The 16,726-nt window shown below is 50.0% G+C and overlaps 5 protein-coding genes and 1 pseudogene across 6 annotated transcripts; 2 read left to right on the forward strand and 4 right to left on the reverse strand.

The window, feature by feature from the left end:
* Nucleotides 1–204: 204 nt before the first annotated feature.
* Nucleotides 205–2,435, reverse strand: LBRM_27_1350 (annotated as a pseudogene). The gene is given in 5 exon segments: nucleotides 205–1,131; nucleotides 1,134–1,559; nucleotides 1,561–1,905; nucleotides 1,908–2,147; nucleotides 2,151–2,435. Coding segments are annotated over 5 exon segments (2,223 nt in total).
* Nucleotides 2,436–4,651: 2,216 nt separating this feature from the next.
* Nucleotides 4,652–5,617, reverse strand: LBRM_27_1360 (conserved hypothetical protein; the record flags this gene model as incomplete). Its single annotated transcript, XM_001565844.2, has 1 exon — nucleotides 4,652–5,617. One exon carries the CDS (start codon nucleotides 5,615–5,617, stop codon nucleotides 4,652–4,654), a length of 966 nt encoding a protein of 321 aa, XP_001565894.1.
* Nucleotides 5,618–6,884: 1,267 nt separating this feature from the next.
* Nucleotides 6,885–8,474, reverse strand: LBRM_27_1370 (putative T-complex protein 1, beta subunit; the record flags this gene model as incomplete). Its single annotated transcript, XM_001565845.2, has 1 exon — nucleotides 6,885–8,474. One exon carries the CDS (start codon nucleotides 8,472–8,474, stop codon nucleotides 6,885–6,887), a length of 1,590 nt encoding a protein of 529 aa, XP_001565895.1.
* A 769-nt stretch (nucleotides 8,475–9,243) lies between these two features.
* Nucleotides 9,244–11,235, reverse strand: LBRM_27_1380 (putative cation transporter; the record flags this gene model as incomplete). Its single annotated transcript, XM_001565846.2, has 1 exon — nucleotides 9,244–11,235. One exon carries the CDS (start codon nucleotides 11,233–11,235, stop codon nucleotides 9,244–9,246), a length of 1,992 nt encoding a protein of 663 aa, XP_001565896.1.
* A 1,419-nt stretch (nucleotides 11,236–12,654) lies between these two features.
* On the forward strand, nucleotides 12,655–14,379 carry LBRM_27_1390 (putative ubiquitin hydrolase; the record flags this gene model as incomplete). The annotated part of the gene is made up of 1 exon (XM_001565847.2): nucleotides 12,655–14,379. The coding sequence occupies one exon, from the start codon at nucleotides 12,655–12,657 to the stop codon at nucleotides 14,377–14,379; it is 1,725 nt and encodes a 574-aa protein (XP_001565897.1).
* A 583-nt stretch (nucleotides 14,380–14,962) lies between these two features.
* Nucleotides 14,963–16,222, forward strand: LBRM_27_1400 (conserved hypothetical protein; the record flags this gene model as incomplete). Its single annotated transcript, XM_001565848.1, has 1 exon — nucleotides 14,963–16,222. The coding sequence occupies one exon, from the start codon at nucleotides 14,963–14,965 to the stop codon at nucleotides 16,220–16,222; it is 1,260 nt and encodes a 419-aa protein (XP_001565898.1).
* Between the last annotated feature and the right edge of the window lie 504 nt (nucleotides 16,223–16,726).

Here is a 16,726-nt window from a genome sequence, read left to right on the forward strand (position 1 = left end):
GAAATCCCCACATCTACAGCACCAACACCGTCTACAACAGGGAAAGGGCTGTACATATGTGCGTGCAGGGAATACACAACAGCGAGAGACACAAAGTCAATCACACTTGAAACACGCAAAAAACAACCGAGGCGAGAAACTCGGACAGAGACGAGAAGAGGAAGGGAAATAGAGAGAGAAAACAAAAAGGAAGCGTTAACCGCCTCAAGGACAGCGGTCTAGCGCGGATAGGCACAGAAGCACGAACAGTGAATGGCACAGCAGCGGTGCAGCACACGCACATAGAGTAGTAGTACAGCTTACGACACACATTGCGCCGCTTTCCAGCTCAGTCATGCACACACAGAGCAACATACACACAGTGGCAGCCAGGCAAGACATGCCTGCGCCCCACACACTTACACGGTGCACAGCAGAAACTGCACGCCCGCTACACAGGCATGAATGCCAAGCAAAGAGCGAGAGAGCAAGCACGACAGTCACATGGAAAGCCCGGAGATCAGGGAAAGGAGGGAAGCATTCGCCACGCACAGTATCGCCATCAGCAGCACAGCACATGGCTAGCAGGCACACATTCTCGCCTAGGCCCTGTTGCACAGGTAGCGACGCTCCAGGCGCGCAAAAGTACTTCCTCGTTGGTGGCGTGACCATCACCTTCACAGCAACGTCCATCATCGTCGGATACATGTACCCCTTGTTCTCCACCGTCCAGCGCTGCTGCTCCACGATTAGCGCCATATCGTTGTTGAGGATACACTTGCTCACATTGTGGTCTCCGATTTCCTTCGGGATAATCTTCATCAGCTGTGCGGTAAAGATAAACCAGGTTGTGTACCCAAGGAACCCTTCGTATCCATAACCCGGACATTGCATATCCTGCACGCACTCAAAGTTATCGTGGCTGCTCGTGTCAATGCCGAAGTACTCCTTTACTTTGTCCACCCAAAACTGCGGCCCTTTCTTTGACTCCATCTCGCTGTCAATCAGAGCGCGCGCCAAATATCCAGACATATGCTCACGGACGTCGGGTAGCACCCCTCGTCCGCGGAAACGTGAACGAACTCGGGCTTCGTCTAGTTCAACTTCCTCACGTTCTCCACCGTGAATGCGAGCTGCTCGCCAAGGTACCTCTACAGGCGCGTCGTCATGAACTCCACAAGCATGCCAGACCGCCCAATGATCACCTCACCAAACTGAAACTGATTCTTGCGGATCCCAGCGGAGCGCGTCAGGCGCACAAGTTTCAGAAGCTTCTTGGGCGGCTTGCACCCCATCTCGTACAGCGAGTGTGCCCTGTCCCATGAATCGTTGCGAGCACAGACTTTTGGTAGTTGTCCACCGACTCGTGCGTCCTGATCCGGCTCTCCTCCCTCATCCCGGAGGACGGGTGCGGCGCGATGTCTCGCTGGTCCTCGGGGTTGTAGTCCCCCACCTGCGCAAAAGAAAAAAACGCCCGGCAGCCTCCTGCGTAGAGATCGAGATCGGTGACTACAGCAACAAGATCGATGTGTCGATGACCTTACACTTCTCCTGAACCTCGTGTATCAGCTGCAGCAATCATGAGTTAATATCTTTGAAGAGCCCCACCAGCTTCTTCACAATTCATCCCTGCTCTAGAAAGTCAGGCGTCGCGCTGTACGATGTAATCCCAGTGTTGTCCGCACAGATGGGTGCCACCTCACAACTGATCCCTAGCGTCTGCTTGCAGCACAGCAGAAAGATCTGGATGTCGTTCTTGGTCTGTCTTCACTCCCACCTGCGGGGGCAGCGTTCGTCATCGCTCTGCGCTGCACGAGCACGTCTGCAAATATCGTCTACTCCCTTACCATCCGCTGGGTCTCGCGGAAGTTTGCGCTCTCCATCTCCGCCATCTCGCCAATTGCGGCAGAGGCATCGCATATTACGTTCTGAACCTCACGCGAAGAGCAGATCTGATGAATGTGGTTCTTCACAGCCATTGCCTCGCCGCACGCTTCCACGCCTCACGAAGGCGTCATCATCACACTCGCATCTCACCATTCCACATCGACAAAGTGCTGGAAACGGTTCACCTTCATGAACACGTCTTTGCGTTTCTTACGCGTGCCCATGGCTGCTGCTTGGGTGCAGGAAAATCGATGTGCATGTTTATCTGAAATGGGTGCCTGCTAGGAGTACAGAGAATGCATATGTGTGAAGATGATAAACAGCTCAAAGAGAGATGTTTCCGGATGCCCGAAGAGGTTTGCGGATGAGTTGAACGTTAGGATATGGCCTCCAATTTTGTCTGCTGGCGTTGCAGTCGGCGAGGGTGCAGATACACGGCCTTGATGTTTCGAGATCATTTTTGTCTTGCTCTCCTTCGTGAGAACGGTTTGTGGCGAGAGAGAGAGAGGCAAGCAAAAGATAAAAGGGCATTGAGTGGATTGAGTTCGTGGTTGAGCGCGGTAGCAATGGGCTTCTTTTGGCAGGCGTCGGAGAGGTCAGACGGAAAACAAAGGAGGATGTAAGGGGGTGAGGTGGGTGATTATTTGTATGAATGGGAGGAAAGGAAGGAGGAAGACATGGGTATGCATGTATTAGCCTGAGTGCGCGTGAATGGCCGGCGGGGAACACAGAAGGGGCGAGAGCACTGACAGGATAAGTGGCAAATGGGTCACACAGCATGCTGAGAAAGCACAGCCACGCAAGCAGGACAAAAGAGAGGCATGGGAGTGCCACATAAGCCACTACATCGGCGAGTACAGGTGTGTCGCGGTTGCGCTCTGAGCGGCATATCTCATTTTTCCCGCAGATGCAAGAGAGTTAAATTCGCTCTCAGCGTGTCCAATTTTCCCTGGGACGCAAACTCATTCTAATCGGCCGTCAGAGGTCCATCGCGTGGTGTGAAGCAACCACAGACACGCGCTGCAGCAGTGCGCCGACTCAGTCATCGGAGCATAGTAACTGCCTTAAACTCCACCCACCCACCGCTTTCCAGGTTGCCTCACCGGCACTTTCCATTATGCCGACCGCCGCCTGGCGCACCCCATAGAATGGCGCAGGCTCCCCGCACCAGTGGGCAGTGAAGCCCGGGCCGAGATACGCTGCAGTCTCGCTGGCACATTGCCAAACACATGGGTGACAAACGTGTTCGTCGTCGAAAGTTGTACTGACGTAACGCCACCAAGGACTGCGACACCGAGATCACTCGGACCTCCTCACGTCGTGGGCGCCGGACCTCGTGTCGCTGCCAGAGGCGGTTCTGCATTGACTAGTGTAGGGGCTGCTTGGCTTCTCCACAAAGCGGGCACTGGTCCCTGAATGTCGCGCTGGGGTGTCCTCCTCTCATCATGGGCAAGGAAGTGAAAGGAGGAAAAAGAAGCCCTATCAATGCGAAGCTGTGTGCTGGCCTTCATTCCCACTCAGGCCGCTCACTTCCGCTTCATGCTCATCCTTCTTGAGATGACCCCCTCCCTCTCGTCATCTTTGCTGCGGACAGTACTCGAGACGTTGGCGCGCCACACAACAATGCCGGTTTTTCCGCTCTTTCCTTCTCAATCTCTTCAGAAAAAAAGAGTACTTAAGGTACACCCACCTTACGTGTCTGTCACCCCTCCCCTACCCCCCCCCCTGCAACCCCTACAGCCCCCATCCCTCAAAAGGGGCAACGTTGGGTGGAGGTGGAGGAACGCGTTGCAGAAGCTGCAGGAAAGAAGAAAAAGGGTACAACGGCCACTGGACAAGAGAGATGAACAGACAAAACAAACACCAGAAACACATGCAGTGTAGAAACAAGCACATCAAGCGTGGTTGGAGCAGATGATGCCGCGAAGAGAAGAATAGTGAAGAAGAGAGGAAAAGGGGGGCAAGCCCTCTGCAAACGTGCATGTCTCTTCCACCGGTCCCTCGCTTTTTGGGGGGTGGTCGTGTCGAGCTTTCTCACACAAACATTCTCGAGATACGGATAACGTTTCATGGTAACCGCAGGAATCTTCTGCTTCACTTCCCCTTCCCTCTCACACTACTCACTAATACACGCGCGCGCGTCCAAAAAAAAAGTGCGCTAACGCAACCGGACGTGTGCAACCCGCCTTGTCCGTCGACTCTCCCCTTCCCAGCCAAACCCCTGAAGGCATGTATGGATCGATAGAGACTCGCGGTACGTACAAAAGATGGGGAGGCCATCATGACTGTCTTTACACCCTCCATTTCCTTTGACTCGTTCAGCGCCCTGCTCCAACGTAAGATCTTGATGGTGAAAGAGGAGGAGGAGGAGGGAGGAGTGCGAATTTCACAGGAGGAAAAGGAGGGGACACGAACTCACCGCTAGCCCATGATTGCAAAAATGCGAGACATGAAGTTATATGAAGAAGGCAGAACACAAGTCCTCCCATATACACACGTGTGCGACAAAAAAAAACATCGCTGACTGGCTCGCCCAATCAACAGGCTGACCGACGCCTCATGAGAAAAAAAAAAGAAACGACTCGCTTTTCTTTCTCGCAGCAATAGAGGTAGGCACACGGCGGTGCCTCTCCTCCTGCGACGTAGGCGGTAGACTAGGTGGATAAGTCGCGTTTCATGTCATATCTCCTTTCCATCTCACCGTGCTTTTGGTTCCTCTTTGTTTTCTACGCTGCCCATACCCTCTCATTCAGTCAGTGCAGCACTGGCCGCTGCTTGCACATCACTAGGCCTCCGTGTCGTATTTCTCAATGATCTCGTGTGAGGGCCACACGCGCACCATGCCGTCCTCGGCGCCGGAGGCGTAGGAGTTCCCATCTGAGGCCCAGCGAATGTGGAACACGGGTCCGTGGTGACCACGGTTGGACTCCACCTCCGCTCCATCCAGCGTGAACTCCTTCGCTTTCAGCTTCGATCCGGCTGCGACGCGCTGGCCGTCTGGGGAAAGAGACGCGCACTCGACATCCTCTGCGGTGGTAAAACTGCTCTTCACCTCCAAGGACGTGGTGTCGATGAAACTGATGCTCTTCTCATGAGCGGCGACAATAGAGTGGCGGTGCGTGTACTCGACAAAGTTGAGACCAGGAATCTCACGGCGCAGGTAGGGTCCGGATGTGTCACGGAGATCCCACTTCATTATAACATTTTCACACGCTGTCACCATGGTGTTTGTGTCCAAAAAATACGTCGACTTGACGTTAATGGCATCAGGGCTGCCAAACGACAGTGGGTCAGCGTCATACCGCGTAGCGTCGTAGATTCGGATGTTACCATCGAAGCAGCCTGTAGCGATCCGCTGGTCCATCCAGTCGCACGACTTGATGTACTTTGGGTGGCTCCACACATGAAGCTTCTTGCCAGTCAAGGCGTCCCAGACCATCGCAGAGTAGTCACCGCTACCTGTAACCAGCCGCGTCGCACCAGCGTTGAAGGCGGAGCAGAACACGGCACCCTTGTGCCCCTCAAACGTTCCTACCCAATCACCGGTCTGACCATTGCGAAGCATCGGTTTTGCGTCGTGGCACGACGTCACAAACCAGAAGGTGCCATCGATGATCTCACTGTAGTTAATGTGGCATACCGGGCGCGTGTGCCCAGAGCAAATCTTCACCTTCGTAATATCAGCAACACCGCTGTCCGCAGCAGGGGTGGCTGGCGCTACCTTCCCAGTGGGGGCCACGTACTTGCTCATTACAGCCGCTCGGAGAGGAACGCTAAGGGAAGCAGAGGCGTCAGCGCAGAAGCAAAAAGGCCGATGCGCACTATCTGTTCTGCACCTTCTCACCACGTCAGAGCGCTGCAGTGGCAAGCTTGGGTATCTGTGCAGGCGCTAATATACACCCGTCAGTAACGTGTTGTCGCCACTTGACAGTCAGTGTCTTTTCCTCGCGTATTCGTGTGTGTGTGTGTGTGTGGGGGGGGGGGGGGGATTAGTGAACTGCTGCCGTATTTCTTGTTTTTTTTTGTCGTAAATGAGGTCTGCGCGCCACGATTAGAGTGTGAAATCGTGAGAAGCACGGGATACTGACGCTCACACGACAGCAATTAACCGCAAAACGAAAAAAAAAAGGTAATTCTGCTTCTCTGACAGGTTCTTGGGCATTATACAGCAACGGACACCAAGCAGAGAAATTCAACGAGCGTTGCACACCGCAAGGTACACCGATGCAGAGAGAAAAAGCTGAGATGATTGAGAGGCATATGTAGCGTATGAGAGAAAAAGATGTCCACACTAACAGCAATCGGACCAGCTGTGCTACCGGATCGACCAGTAGAGCGCGGAAGTCACCACACACGATTCCCGACGCAGGGATTATGAAGGGACGAAGAAAACAAACGGCGCAGCCACTGCAAAGGTGGCGACGTGAAAACGTTCACAAGCAGCCATGCACCTCCGCACTAGATGTGTGGGTCAACGACGGTAGTTGAGAGAAGACGACGCATCCATCGATTGTGTTTTGCCACCTCAGAGATGAAACATACATGAATAAGAGTTAGTATCACTTAGTCTTTAGCCTATGCAGCGCACAGCCTCAGGCTGCTCATCATAAACCCACAAAGAAAGTGGTACAAGATAAAAAAAGGAGTACCAGCAAGGCTTCCGGTCGTCTTACTAGAGACAACTTTGCTCTGGACCACAACAACGCTGCATCAGTCGCCATGTATAGTTTATCTTCACTTTCTCACTAAACTTTCAACCTTCCCGCAGCAAGAATAAACAGGCCTGATATCTGTAGATAAAAAAGCATGAAGGATTTTCTTTTGGGGGAATTTCCCGGTGGCAAGCCGGTTCTATATCGAAGGTGGGACGATGGCGCGGCGGCATGCTTTCGACCTGACACAGAGACGCCGATTGCTAACGTGCATCGCTGGTTACAGAAATGAGAAAACAGCTTCCAGAAGCATCTTCTGACTCCGAAATGCTCTTCAGCTGCTGCTACCACGCGAGGATTCATCCATCACTGGGTGCGCTCACGCGGCACGGCGCGGAGTACATTGTCCACACGCAAGATCATCTCAGCTGCCTCCGAGGCATACGCCAGAACAGAACTCTTCACCTTGTAGGACTCCGTGATGCCGAGTGTCTTCACATCAGCAATGTCACCACGAATAACATCAATGCCGTGCGATTTGTGCCCCTGGTAATGCTCTGTTTGGAGACGTGTGACAAGATCATTGCTATCAAGGCCCGCATTGTCTGCAATGATAGCAGGAAGGGTGCGAAGCGCAGCAGCAAACGCTATCATAGCCAGTTGCTTCTTCCCTGCGATCGCCTTGGCTTTCTCCTCGACAGCGTTCGCCATGAGGAACTCGGAGCATCCGGCACCGAGCACTGTACGTGTCTCCTTCACCATCTCTGAGATTACGCACACTGCATCATGGATGGAGCGCTCTGCCTCATCGAGAATGTGGCGCGACGCGCCGCGCAGCACAATCGTGCACGCCTCACCCTTCGGGAGCCCAGAGAAGCGGATCACAGTGCTCTCGCCAATCATGACCTCGTCGATCTTCTCAGCAAATCCGTACTGCACGTTTGTAGTATCCTCGAAGGTCGAGACAACATCCGCCCCGAGGGCCTTTGCAAGGCGTTCGATGCCGTCAAAATCTGCATGCTCGATTGCCATAATACCATGCTGTGCAAAGATCTCCTCCGGATAGTTGTAGATCAGCTGACGGTTGATGAAGCAGTTGATATTGTGGTTGATGATCTTCATACACTTGGACTTCATTTTGGCCTTCTCGGATGCCTCCACCTCGGCCAGCTGAGAAACACTATCAACGTTAACCTTCGCTCCAAAAATTTTGATCTTGTCGGTGTCCATGGGAGTGTTCGCTACGAGAATCTTGGCGTTCTCCAGGCAGCGTGGCTGCCCAATGCCGATCTTCTTGTCCAGCAGGAACCCGGGTTCGAGATAGCTATCACGAAGCGTGCCGCCAAGCTTCTTCATGATGTTGATCATCTCAAGGTTGCCACTTCCCTTCAGGCGAAGAACCGCGTCAACACAGAGCTTTGCGAAATGATCCGACTCCACAGTAATGATCTTGGAACTGAGGGTAGTCTTGGCAATGCGAATGAGATCTTCGTAAAAGAGATTCTCGTCCGCACTGTGATCCTCAGCGGATTCCGCCAAAGCCTTCTGCGCGGCATCAGCAGCCATGCGGTAACCTTCGATTATGGTCTGAGGATGAATGGACTGATCCAGCAGCTTTTCAGCGTTGCGCAAAAGCTCTCCAGCAAACACCGTGACGCTAGTGGTACCGTCACCCACCTCATCATCCTGTGTCTTGCTCATATCGATCAGAATCTTGGCAGCCGGGTTATCCATGAAGAGAGACTTGAGGATTGTCGCGCCATCATTAGTGACGCGCACAGATTGGGTTCGATCCATTCCTTGGAGAATTTTGTCCATACCCTTCGGGCCCAAAGTTGTCTTCACAATGTCAGCCACTGAAACGGCGCCCATTATATTCATGAGGCGTGCACGTTCGCCTTTCTCCTCCGAGGCGCCCTGGCGCAGCACCTGAGAAGCTTGGTTAGCGAAGAACATTTTCTAGTTTGCAGACTAGTGTCACCCTAAATTAAAAGCTGTCGTATTTGTAGAATACTCAAGTTGGATATCGTGTACTAGAATGAAAGAAAAAAAAATAACCGAAAAGCGATGTCCTTTTCGTTTGAAAGGGGAAATATCCCAAAATAATTGCAAGGTTACATATTGAAGAAAAAAGGTGAAAGAGGCAGAGAGAGGCAACAGAAACGCTGTAAAGCAGGAATAAATGCATTGAACCTGAAAATTACTCGCAGAGGGGCATTTATGCCATACATCTCAGCTGTACCAAACCTATAAGAAACATGCTCGTAATGTCAGCAAGCGCTAAGCTATCTGACACAGTATCAAGGCTATGTAGTCACGCTTTTGTCTTGCCAAGAAAACAGATCAAAAGAAGGCCGATAAGAAAAATTCCCAAATCTGTTTAAAAATGTGTGGGGTGTCTGGGTGAAAGGGGAGAAGTCAATAATGAAAAGGTTTCAATAATAAAGGTAGCAAACTAATCGGTTGGCCCATTAGTTCCTTTTCTCTATTTTCACATGCGTCCATCTCCAAGGTAGATGAAACCGACGACGCCAATAGACCACACATGATGAGGCAAAGCAATGCATACTAGTGAAAAGGGAAAAAAAAAACTAAACAATTTACCTTACCTCAGATCACACAGCAAAATGTGAAGGCGAAAACAACAATGAAAAAAAAAGCTTTCGAACCCACACAGAGAAGCACCGTAAGGAGAAAAAAAAAAAGAAAGAAAAAGGCAACGAGTTTACTCGAGGTGCAGTACCAAGCTAACATTATGAACATCCAAGTGGCGCAGCATATGAGCTGTTACTGTTTCCGTAATTTTTTCTCTTGCGCTTGTGTAATCAGTATTATTACGTAGTTTTCCTGCCACGGTACAAATTGTAAGTTCACGTGGAGCAGTTGAGTGCATCCACAACTTTGGAGATTCAACATCTTGCAGCAAAGCTGTTTCGAGAAGTACTTTGCGTAATTCATCGGAATAATTGCGTTCATAGCTTGGTGCAGATAGAAGAAGAACTCGTCCTGTTTCTTCCAGTAGTGGAAACGCCGAGAGTAAAACTAGGATCGCACTTATTGCACTGCAAATTGGATCCGCAATCCAGAGCCCAAACATATACATCAAAGTACTCGAGATTATCACGCTAACACTACCTAGCAAATCTGCAAGAATATGCAGATAAACCCCCCGCATGTTGTGATCCACATGGCCACCACCATCTTCATGCAAAGCTGAATGGCTGTGGCCATGTGCATCGTGAAAAAACAAAACGCCTACAACATTTACAGCTAGCCCAGTGACGGAAACAAGAAGCAAGTATGGACCCTCGATTTCGGGTGGATCCAGGAATCTCTGTACGGATTCAACCATCACATACAGAGCGATAAAAAGAAGAAGAATCCCATTTACAAATCCACCAAAAACCTCATATCGTGCATAGCCAAAAGGATGCGTTTTTTCGTCTGGTAGCCACGACGCAGCGTGCGCTGCGTATAGACCAATCATAATGGATGTTCCATCCAGCATCATGTGAAATGAATCCGAAACCAGTCCTAAAGAGTTCACTGCAAGACCGTAAATAAACTCCAAAAGCATGATTACAACTGTTAATAAAAGAAAAACAAAAAGTTTGTACTCCCTTGGATTAGAGAGTAAAGTCACAATAACACTGTTATTTCCACAGTGTTGCTTCGTTTTCTTCAACATCTGCGCTGAGTTAAGAGGAGCGACATTCAGGGATACTACAGAGGCGTCCGCAAAAGTCAGTCCTTTGTGCGCGACAAAAATAAGACCAGCAGAAGTTAGTAAAGCGAGGCTCTCCCAGTCGCTCACAGCAGGGAAAACTTTCTCACCGCAAACGACTGATGCAGCTGACATACCAGCGATGGCAGCCACAAAAGTGGTAACGCTCCCCTGTAATCTCAGACCCGCAGTGAAGCAGCCCGCTAAAACAATCCCAGAAATACAGAAAGCAAGCAACAGTAGCATTTCATTCTCAACAATCGGCTTGCGTTGCAGAAGTGTGATTATAAACCCCATAAGACTTAGACCACAAGCAGCAAAAAGAAACGCTGTTTGACCAGCTTTAGTGACTATCTCCTTCATAGAAAGAGAAACCGCACATGCTGAAGCAAAGACCCCCAGCAATCCATAAAGCATGAGTGTGCGATTTTGCTTACCTGGATCTGATGTGAAAACTAAGATGATATAACTAAGAACGGTACATGCTATCTTTGTGTGTCGCTGGCTTCTTCGGAGTTGAGCAATATGATGCGCGCCCGCGGTGCAGGCACATGCACACGCAAAACGTAACGCGCCAAGCGTGGTCAGGCCGTAAGTGCCGCTCACAAAAAGAAGAGCGCATGCGCCTGCTGACAGCAAGCGGCTTTTTTCACGAGGAATATCGCACGCTGTTGCCTTCGACCAAAGAACGCGTGGAAGTCGCACGAAGAATGTCAGCAATGCCGCAAAAGAGCTAAACCACACAATGCTTGTGCCAGACAATCTCGCAGAGTGGTAGGTAAAAACAAGACATGCGGAAGCCGCAAGGCCCAGAAGTGCTATGGGAAAATGCATCTGATGAGTTGAGGGTGATGTGTGGCTATGCAGCGAGGAAAGAAGTATGACGTCCAGATAATGAAGAATACTGAGTGAAGGAGGACAAGCATGAATTTTCCATCCTGAACAGCTTCGACGAATAGCTTCTGTCACGAATAAGCAGCCAGTGTATTCCATTGGGCTGGGTTGGTGAAGAAGTGGAACGGAAGAGCGGCCTCATGATAGGACTGCATGGTAAAACCTTCTGGTCGCAGCAGAACAACTATTGCTTGTGCACCGCATTTCAAGCGTCAGCGGAGTTCACTGCGCTGGTCTCTGCAAGCAGGAAAACACAACCGTATCTCTGGAAGAAGGTGAAATTCCAAAGAATCATGACAGCACCAAGTTGCTCGAACACCAAAAGGGGCGCAGGGCGAAAAGGAATGCCAGCTGAAGAAACACCGGCCTGGAGCAGTAATCGCAGTTCCAAAAGTGGAGTCTATCTTGTTTTCCGCCGCCGCAACACGGTATGCGCGATATGACGGGCTGCGCAGGAAGGGGGGAAAGGGGGGGGGGCTGGGACGAGCAGGGGGGCTGTCGCGATTTGTAGCCCGAATCCGCCTGTGGAATAGCTGGGCTTCCCGGCGCTGTTAGAACAGCACTCGCAGCTCAAAGCGGGCCCGTTCGCTCGGGGGAGGGGGCGTCTGCGTTTTCTTGCGCCTGCCCCGCGGCCAAAACACACACGCCGCAGGCCGCACACCCATCCCCCGACCCCGCGCGCACAAAGCGCAAAACCCCCCAGGACAGGGACATCCGGCGCGCCGCGCGCCCTTTCTCAGCAAATGTATAGAGGGGTTCCCTGCCAAAGGGAGGAGGTTGCATTTTTGTCCTGCGCCTGCTTTGTGGAGAAGCCAAGCAGCCCCTACACTAGTCAATGCAGAACCGCCTCTGGCAGCGACACGAGGTCCGGCACCCACGACGTGAGGAGGTCCGAGTGATCTCGGTGTCGCAGTCCTTGGTGGCGTTACGTCAGTACAACTTTCGACGACGAACACGTTTGTCACCCATGTGTTTGGCAATGTGCCAGCGAGACTGCAGCGTATCTCGGCCCGGGCTTCACTGCCCACTGGTGCGGGGAGCCTGCGCCATTCTATGGGGTGCGCCAGGCGGCGGTCGGCACAATGGAAATCCGGCAGAGGAAACATGAGAAAATTTTTTATCAAACCCTTATTCTGTGGCAAGCAAGTTAACAGATATACGTGTAGCACTACGTTTAATCGGCTTCTGTAGTACTGCAGATAAATTTGGGTCTTATAGCAAATGGATGCAATGGCAAAGAAAAGCATGCAAAAGTTCTAGAAAAGCACGCAGAGCTCTTTCTGGACTTCAACTGTGGGCAGCAGGTTAGTTGGAATGTCATTAGCAACACTCTACTTAAGTTATCAGAGAAGAGTAGGAAAGGTCACCTATTCTTTCCTCCTCTGAAAGGACAATAACGTTTCTCACAAAGACTGCCCTCTGACTTCCCTTCAAATTATTTTCTTATCCCCCTTTATCTGTGTCTGTCTGCTTTCATTTAGAGAAGAAAAATAGGCTGGCTTCTGTCAAGAAGCCAAAATGTTCAAGATTGACTACAAGATTTCCTATGACGAATTTGTCAAAACAATTTACCATCATGCACGTAAGTACGAGATAAAGGTTGCCGATCCCCATAAACAATGCGTTACTGTTAACGCACTCATCACTAAAGCCAAGGAAGAAGAGAGCAAACGACACTACGCCAACGCGTACTACTATGTCAACAAATGCCTTTTATTTTTTGATAAGGAAGAGAACCCTGTTAACTTCACTCAAAGTGACCCATCAACGAAGAAGATCTTTAGTGAGGCCCTTGACCTTGAGGCTAAGCTGAAGCGAAAGGAGCTGCCGATCGAGTACAATGCTATGATTGAGGAAATCGACCGGAGGGAGCCAGAGCGCCGTCGCATCGTAGCCCAGCAGCTGGAGTCGGACAGCAGTGATGTTAACGGAAACAAGGAGTTTTCAGAGTCTGTAGATGTGCACTTGACAAGGCAACAACAATTGCTGTCTTCGGAGAGTAACAGTGTAGATGAGCTGTTGCAGCGACTGCGCTGGACTTCGGTGCCGGACATGAGGTACGTCACTCAACGTACTGTTTTCAATCGCCCGCCTGGTCCACCAACGCATGACCTTATCTCTGCATCCGAACCATCTCCCGTGCCAGTATATCCTACACCACCAGATAGAAACGCTCGTCCTGGCCTGGTCTCACATAGCAACTACACAGCCTGTGTCCTGAATCAGTCAAGTGCCCCTTTGTCTGTGCAACGAAGGGGAATTGTAAATCTTGGCAACACATGCTACATGAATAGCGTTCTGCAAGTACTCAATTCGACACAGTTAGGTCAGTACTTTCTCACTGACGACTATGTGTCCCACCTAACTGCGATAAAGGGGAAATTGACTCGCTTGATCAACTCATTTAGCTTTGTCATCCGTGAGCTTAATCGTGCTGATTGTAATTTTTCAGTCAGTGCGTCGCCGTTCAAAGCTGCCCTAGGTGACTATTACGAGGGACTTCAAAACTCGAGTCAGCAGGATGCAAATGAGTTTCTGCGCGTTCTGTTGGATGGCATTCACAGTGCACTGAATATGAACGAGCGTAATAGAGTTACGTTTCCTGAGATCGACAATTCTAAAGGAACTGATGACGAACTTGCGCGACGCTACTGGGCACAGTACTATCAGAAGAATTCATCCATAATTGTTGACTACTGCGCGTTTCAAGAGCGGAGTGCCATTGTCTGCCCCTCCTGCAACCATCAGTCACGCTCTTTCAATGTTTCTCTCAGCATCGAAATACCTATTCCGCAGACCTCGTCAAAGGTTTCACTCGATGACTGCTTTGCCACGTACTGCCGAGAGGAGATTTTAGACAATGCCTCTATGTACATGTGCCCTAACTGTCGCCAGAAGGTGAACGCCCGCAAACAATTGCTATTTTATTCAGTACCACCAGTGCTATTCATCACTCTGAAGCGTTTTCGCTGCTACGGCGACTTCACCAGTGCTTCGAAAGTCAACTCGACCGTTTTTTTTAGTAAAACTCTGAGCATTGCGCCGTACATGTGCTCTATGTTCTCAAAGACAAAGTACAATTTGGTGGGAATTGTCAATCACCAAGGTAACATGCATGGAGGTCACTACACTGCAGATGCTGTTGGTGCTGATGGCGTGTGGTGCCACTTTAGCGACGAGAAGGTGACAAAAGCGGACGTGGCTGATAATAACCTGGCCTATATTCTCTGTTACGTGCGTTGATCGAACTCCCCCTTTCTCCTAGCGCTGAAGATCCAATATCGCCTTCTCTTATTGCTATGCTAAGCCGATGACATTCTTTATGTCTCTTTTTTGTTGTGGTTTTGTATATTGTATTTTGCCCTCGAGTTTTTTGTGATTTTTTTTTCGCGGCTGCTTTCACGAATGCTGGAAATCAAAGTAGAGCTCTATTTGGAGATGCCATACTTATAAAGCTTTTGATTTTTCTTCGCGTTGTAGCTACAGCGGCGACAATACTAGTCTGGGTAAATACACATATCCCCCCCACACACACACAACGTGACAAGAAAAGGGGTATCCTGCGTGTGGTTGTCTAGAGGGAGATTACATAGTGTGCTTATGTAGACAATGGTTTCAGACTGTGCTTCAACACGTGGAATATGCACCGTTTTCTTGGCCACGTCTTTCTTTCTCCGAAACCCTAAAGTATGCTTCGGTAGCGAGATGGCAGTGTCTTTGATGCGCCTTTCACTTTTTCCTCCCCACTTTTCTCCCTTTTCACTTCTTATCATTACATCAAGATCAAGGGAAAATATATGTCTCCCTTTTTAGGGGCTAGTACAGAATGCAATCAAGGGGAAGTTATTTTACTGGGGAAGAAGGCAGGCTTGATTACGAGCCTCGTAGTTCCCGTCACGTGAAGGAGAGACTCCCTCGCTCTTCTCAGGCTCACTCATCAAGGGTATCTTTGCAAAAAAATGTGCAACCGTATGCCTACACAGTGAGCACTTACCCACATGGAATTAATAAAAAAGAAAGCAGGAGCCCGTCTCGAGCAGAAGTGATGCACCAAGCACGTGCTTTGTCTCCCCCTCTCACGCAACATGGGTCACAGGTGTTGTCGTCATCACGACTTCGCTATGTAGGAGCTCCACTGACGAAACGCATCAGCCCGAGTGATTTCCTTCGCGAAGCGTGTGCAGCAAAGTCTCATCAGCAAAGCTCATCTCAAGGTCTTCTAGCTTCATTAAAGCATCTCAAAGCATCAAACGCATCCCCAATGAGTCATGAGTCGGTCAGCATAGTTGTACCTTGTGCGTTTCACCCACTGTTGCAACAAGCGTTGCTGCTTATCGAAGCTGCGGAGGTCGAAGAACGCTTGGCGTTTTCTCAAGAAGAGAGGGATGCCTTTGATTCAGTAATAGTCTTATTCAGTATTGCAAGGGAAATAGAGGCTATTCGTGTTGCCGCCTTTGAAATGTTCCACATCGAAAGGGCGTCCCGACGAGCTCTCAAGCGTCAAGAAAGACATGAACGGCGGATTCTCCGGCTTTGGTTTAGTGAGAGCTACGGAGACGCTCTGCTCTCCGAGGAAGTGCGGATAATTCGACGGCAATCCGAGGAATCGAAAAGTACGTTTACTTTCTCGCCTTCGCACTCGCAAAGCAAATCATTGCGGCAACTATCACAGGATGTTTTCGACGTGTCTGCAGCTTGGATTGGTTCTCCCTCATCGAGAAAAGTGCCTTGCTCACAAAAAAGCGGAAATAACGCTCACTATGTTGCATTGTCCTCTTTTCAACCGGTGTGGCAAAGGGAAAGCATTGGAAATCCTTCTCCTACGAGCAGCTGTGATGAAGTGCTGTACAAATCGACTCGAGCGTTGTTGCCAAAGTCATCAAAATCTTACTTTTCACACCCCGTCGGCTCACCTCATTTGCTGCACAAGTCTAGTGACTCAGTAAATGTTGCAGATAAGTTTCAGTATTATCGCGAGTACGGTGATCATCGTCTGAGTTCGTTTGGAGACATTGAGACCGACTTGGAAGATAGAATTGCAAGACAAAAGACTTTGTTGGTGCCTGGTAGGCAGCTATTGAAGTAGCTACTGTTTCTTTTGTACTTGACCCCAGCCTCCCGGCTGTTGCCGAAGTGAGGAAAAGGTTAAAATACAAAACACACACACATATACACAAAGGGGAGAGAATATCAGTGAGGATTTCTTTCTCTTTCTTGTTACGTCTTTCGGAGTAAGGCGTTTTTCTCTGTGTTCTTGTTGTTTAATCACTTTTCTGACGTCCTCCCATGATTGTTTTTCTGCTTTTACAGGTTTTAGATTTTTGCTCTCTTCGGCGGTTTTTGTTGCTGTTTGCCCTGTGTCACTCGCCGTTCTGCTCTCCTTCCCTACCTAGTATGCATGTAAAGGCAATTTGTGTGCCCTTATCACAGATACAGATGCACAGATTTCGACACTACTCAGCGATGTTGCCAGCATGCATCCTATGTGGAGGGAAAACAAAGATATCGCAGTCCTCTTTTTCGGGGTCAGTGAAAAAGTAGTGACCTTCGTTCGTTTCTGTCTCTGTATATCGACATACCACTGGCTTCG

This window comes from Leishmania braziliensis, chromosome 27, assembly GCF_000002845.2.
Source record: "Leishmania braziliensis MHOM/BR/75/M2904 complete genome, chromosome 27".
Lineage (NCBI taxonomy): Eukaryota > Euglenozoa > Kinetoplastea > Trypanosomatida > Trypanosomatidae > Leishmania > Leishmania braziliensis.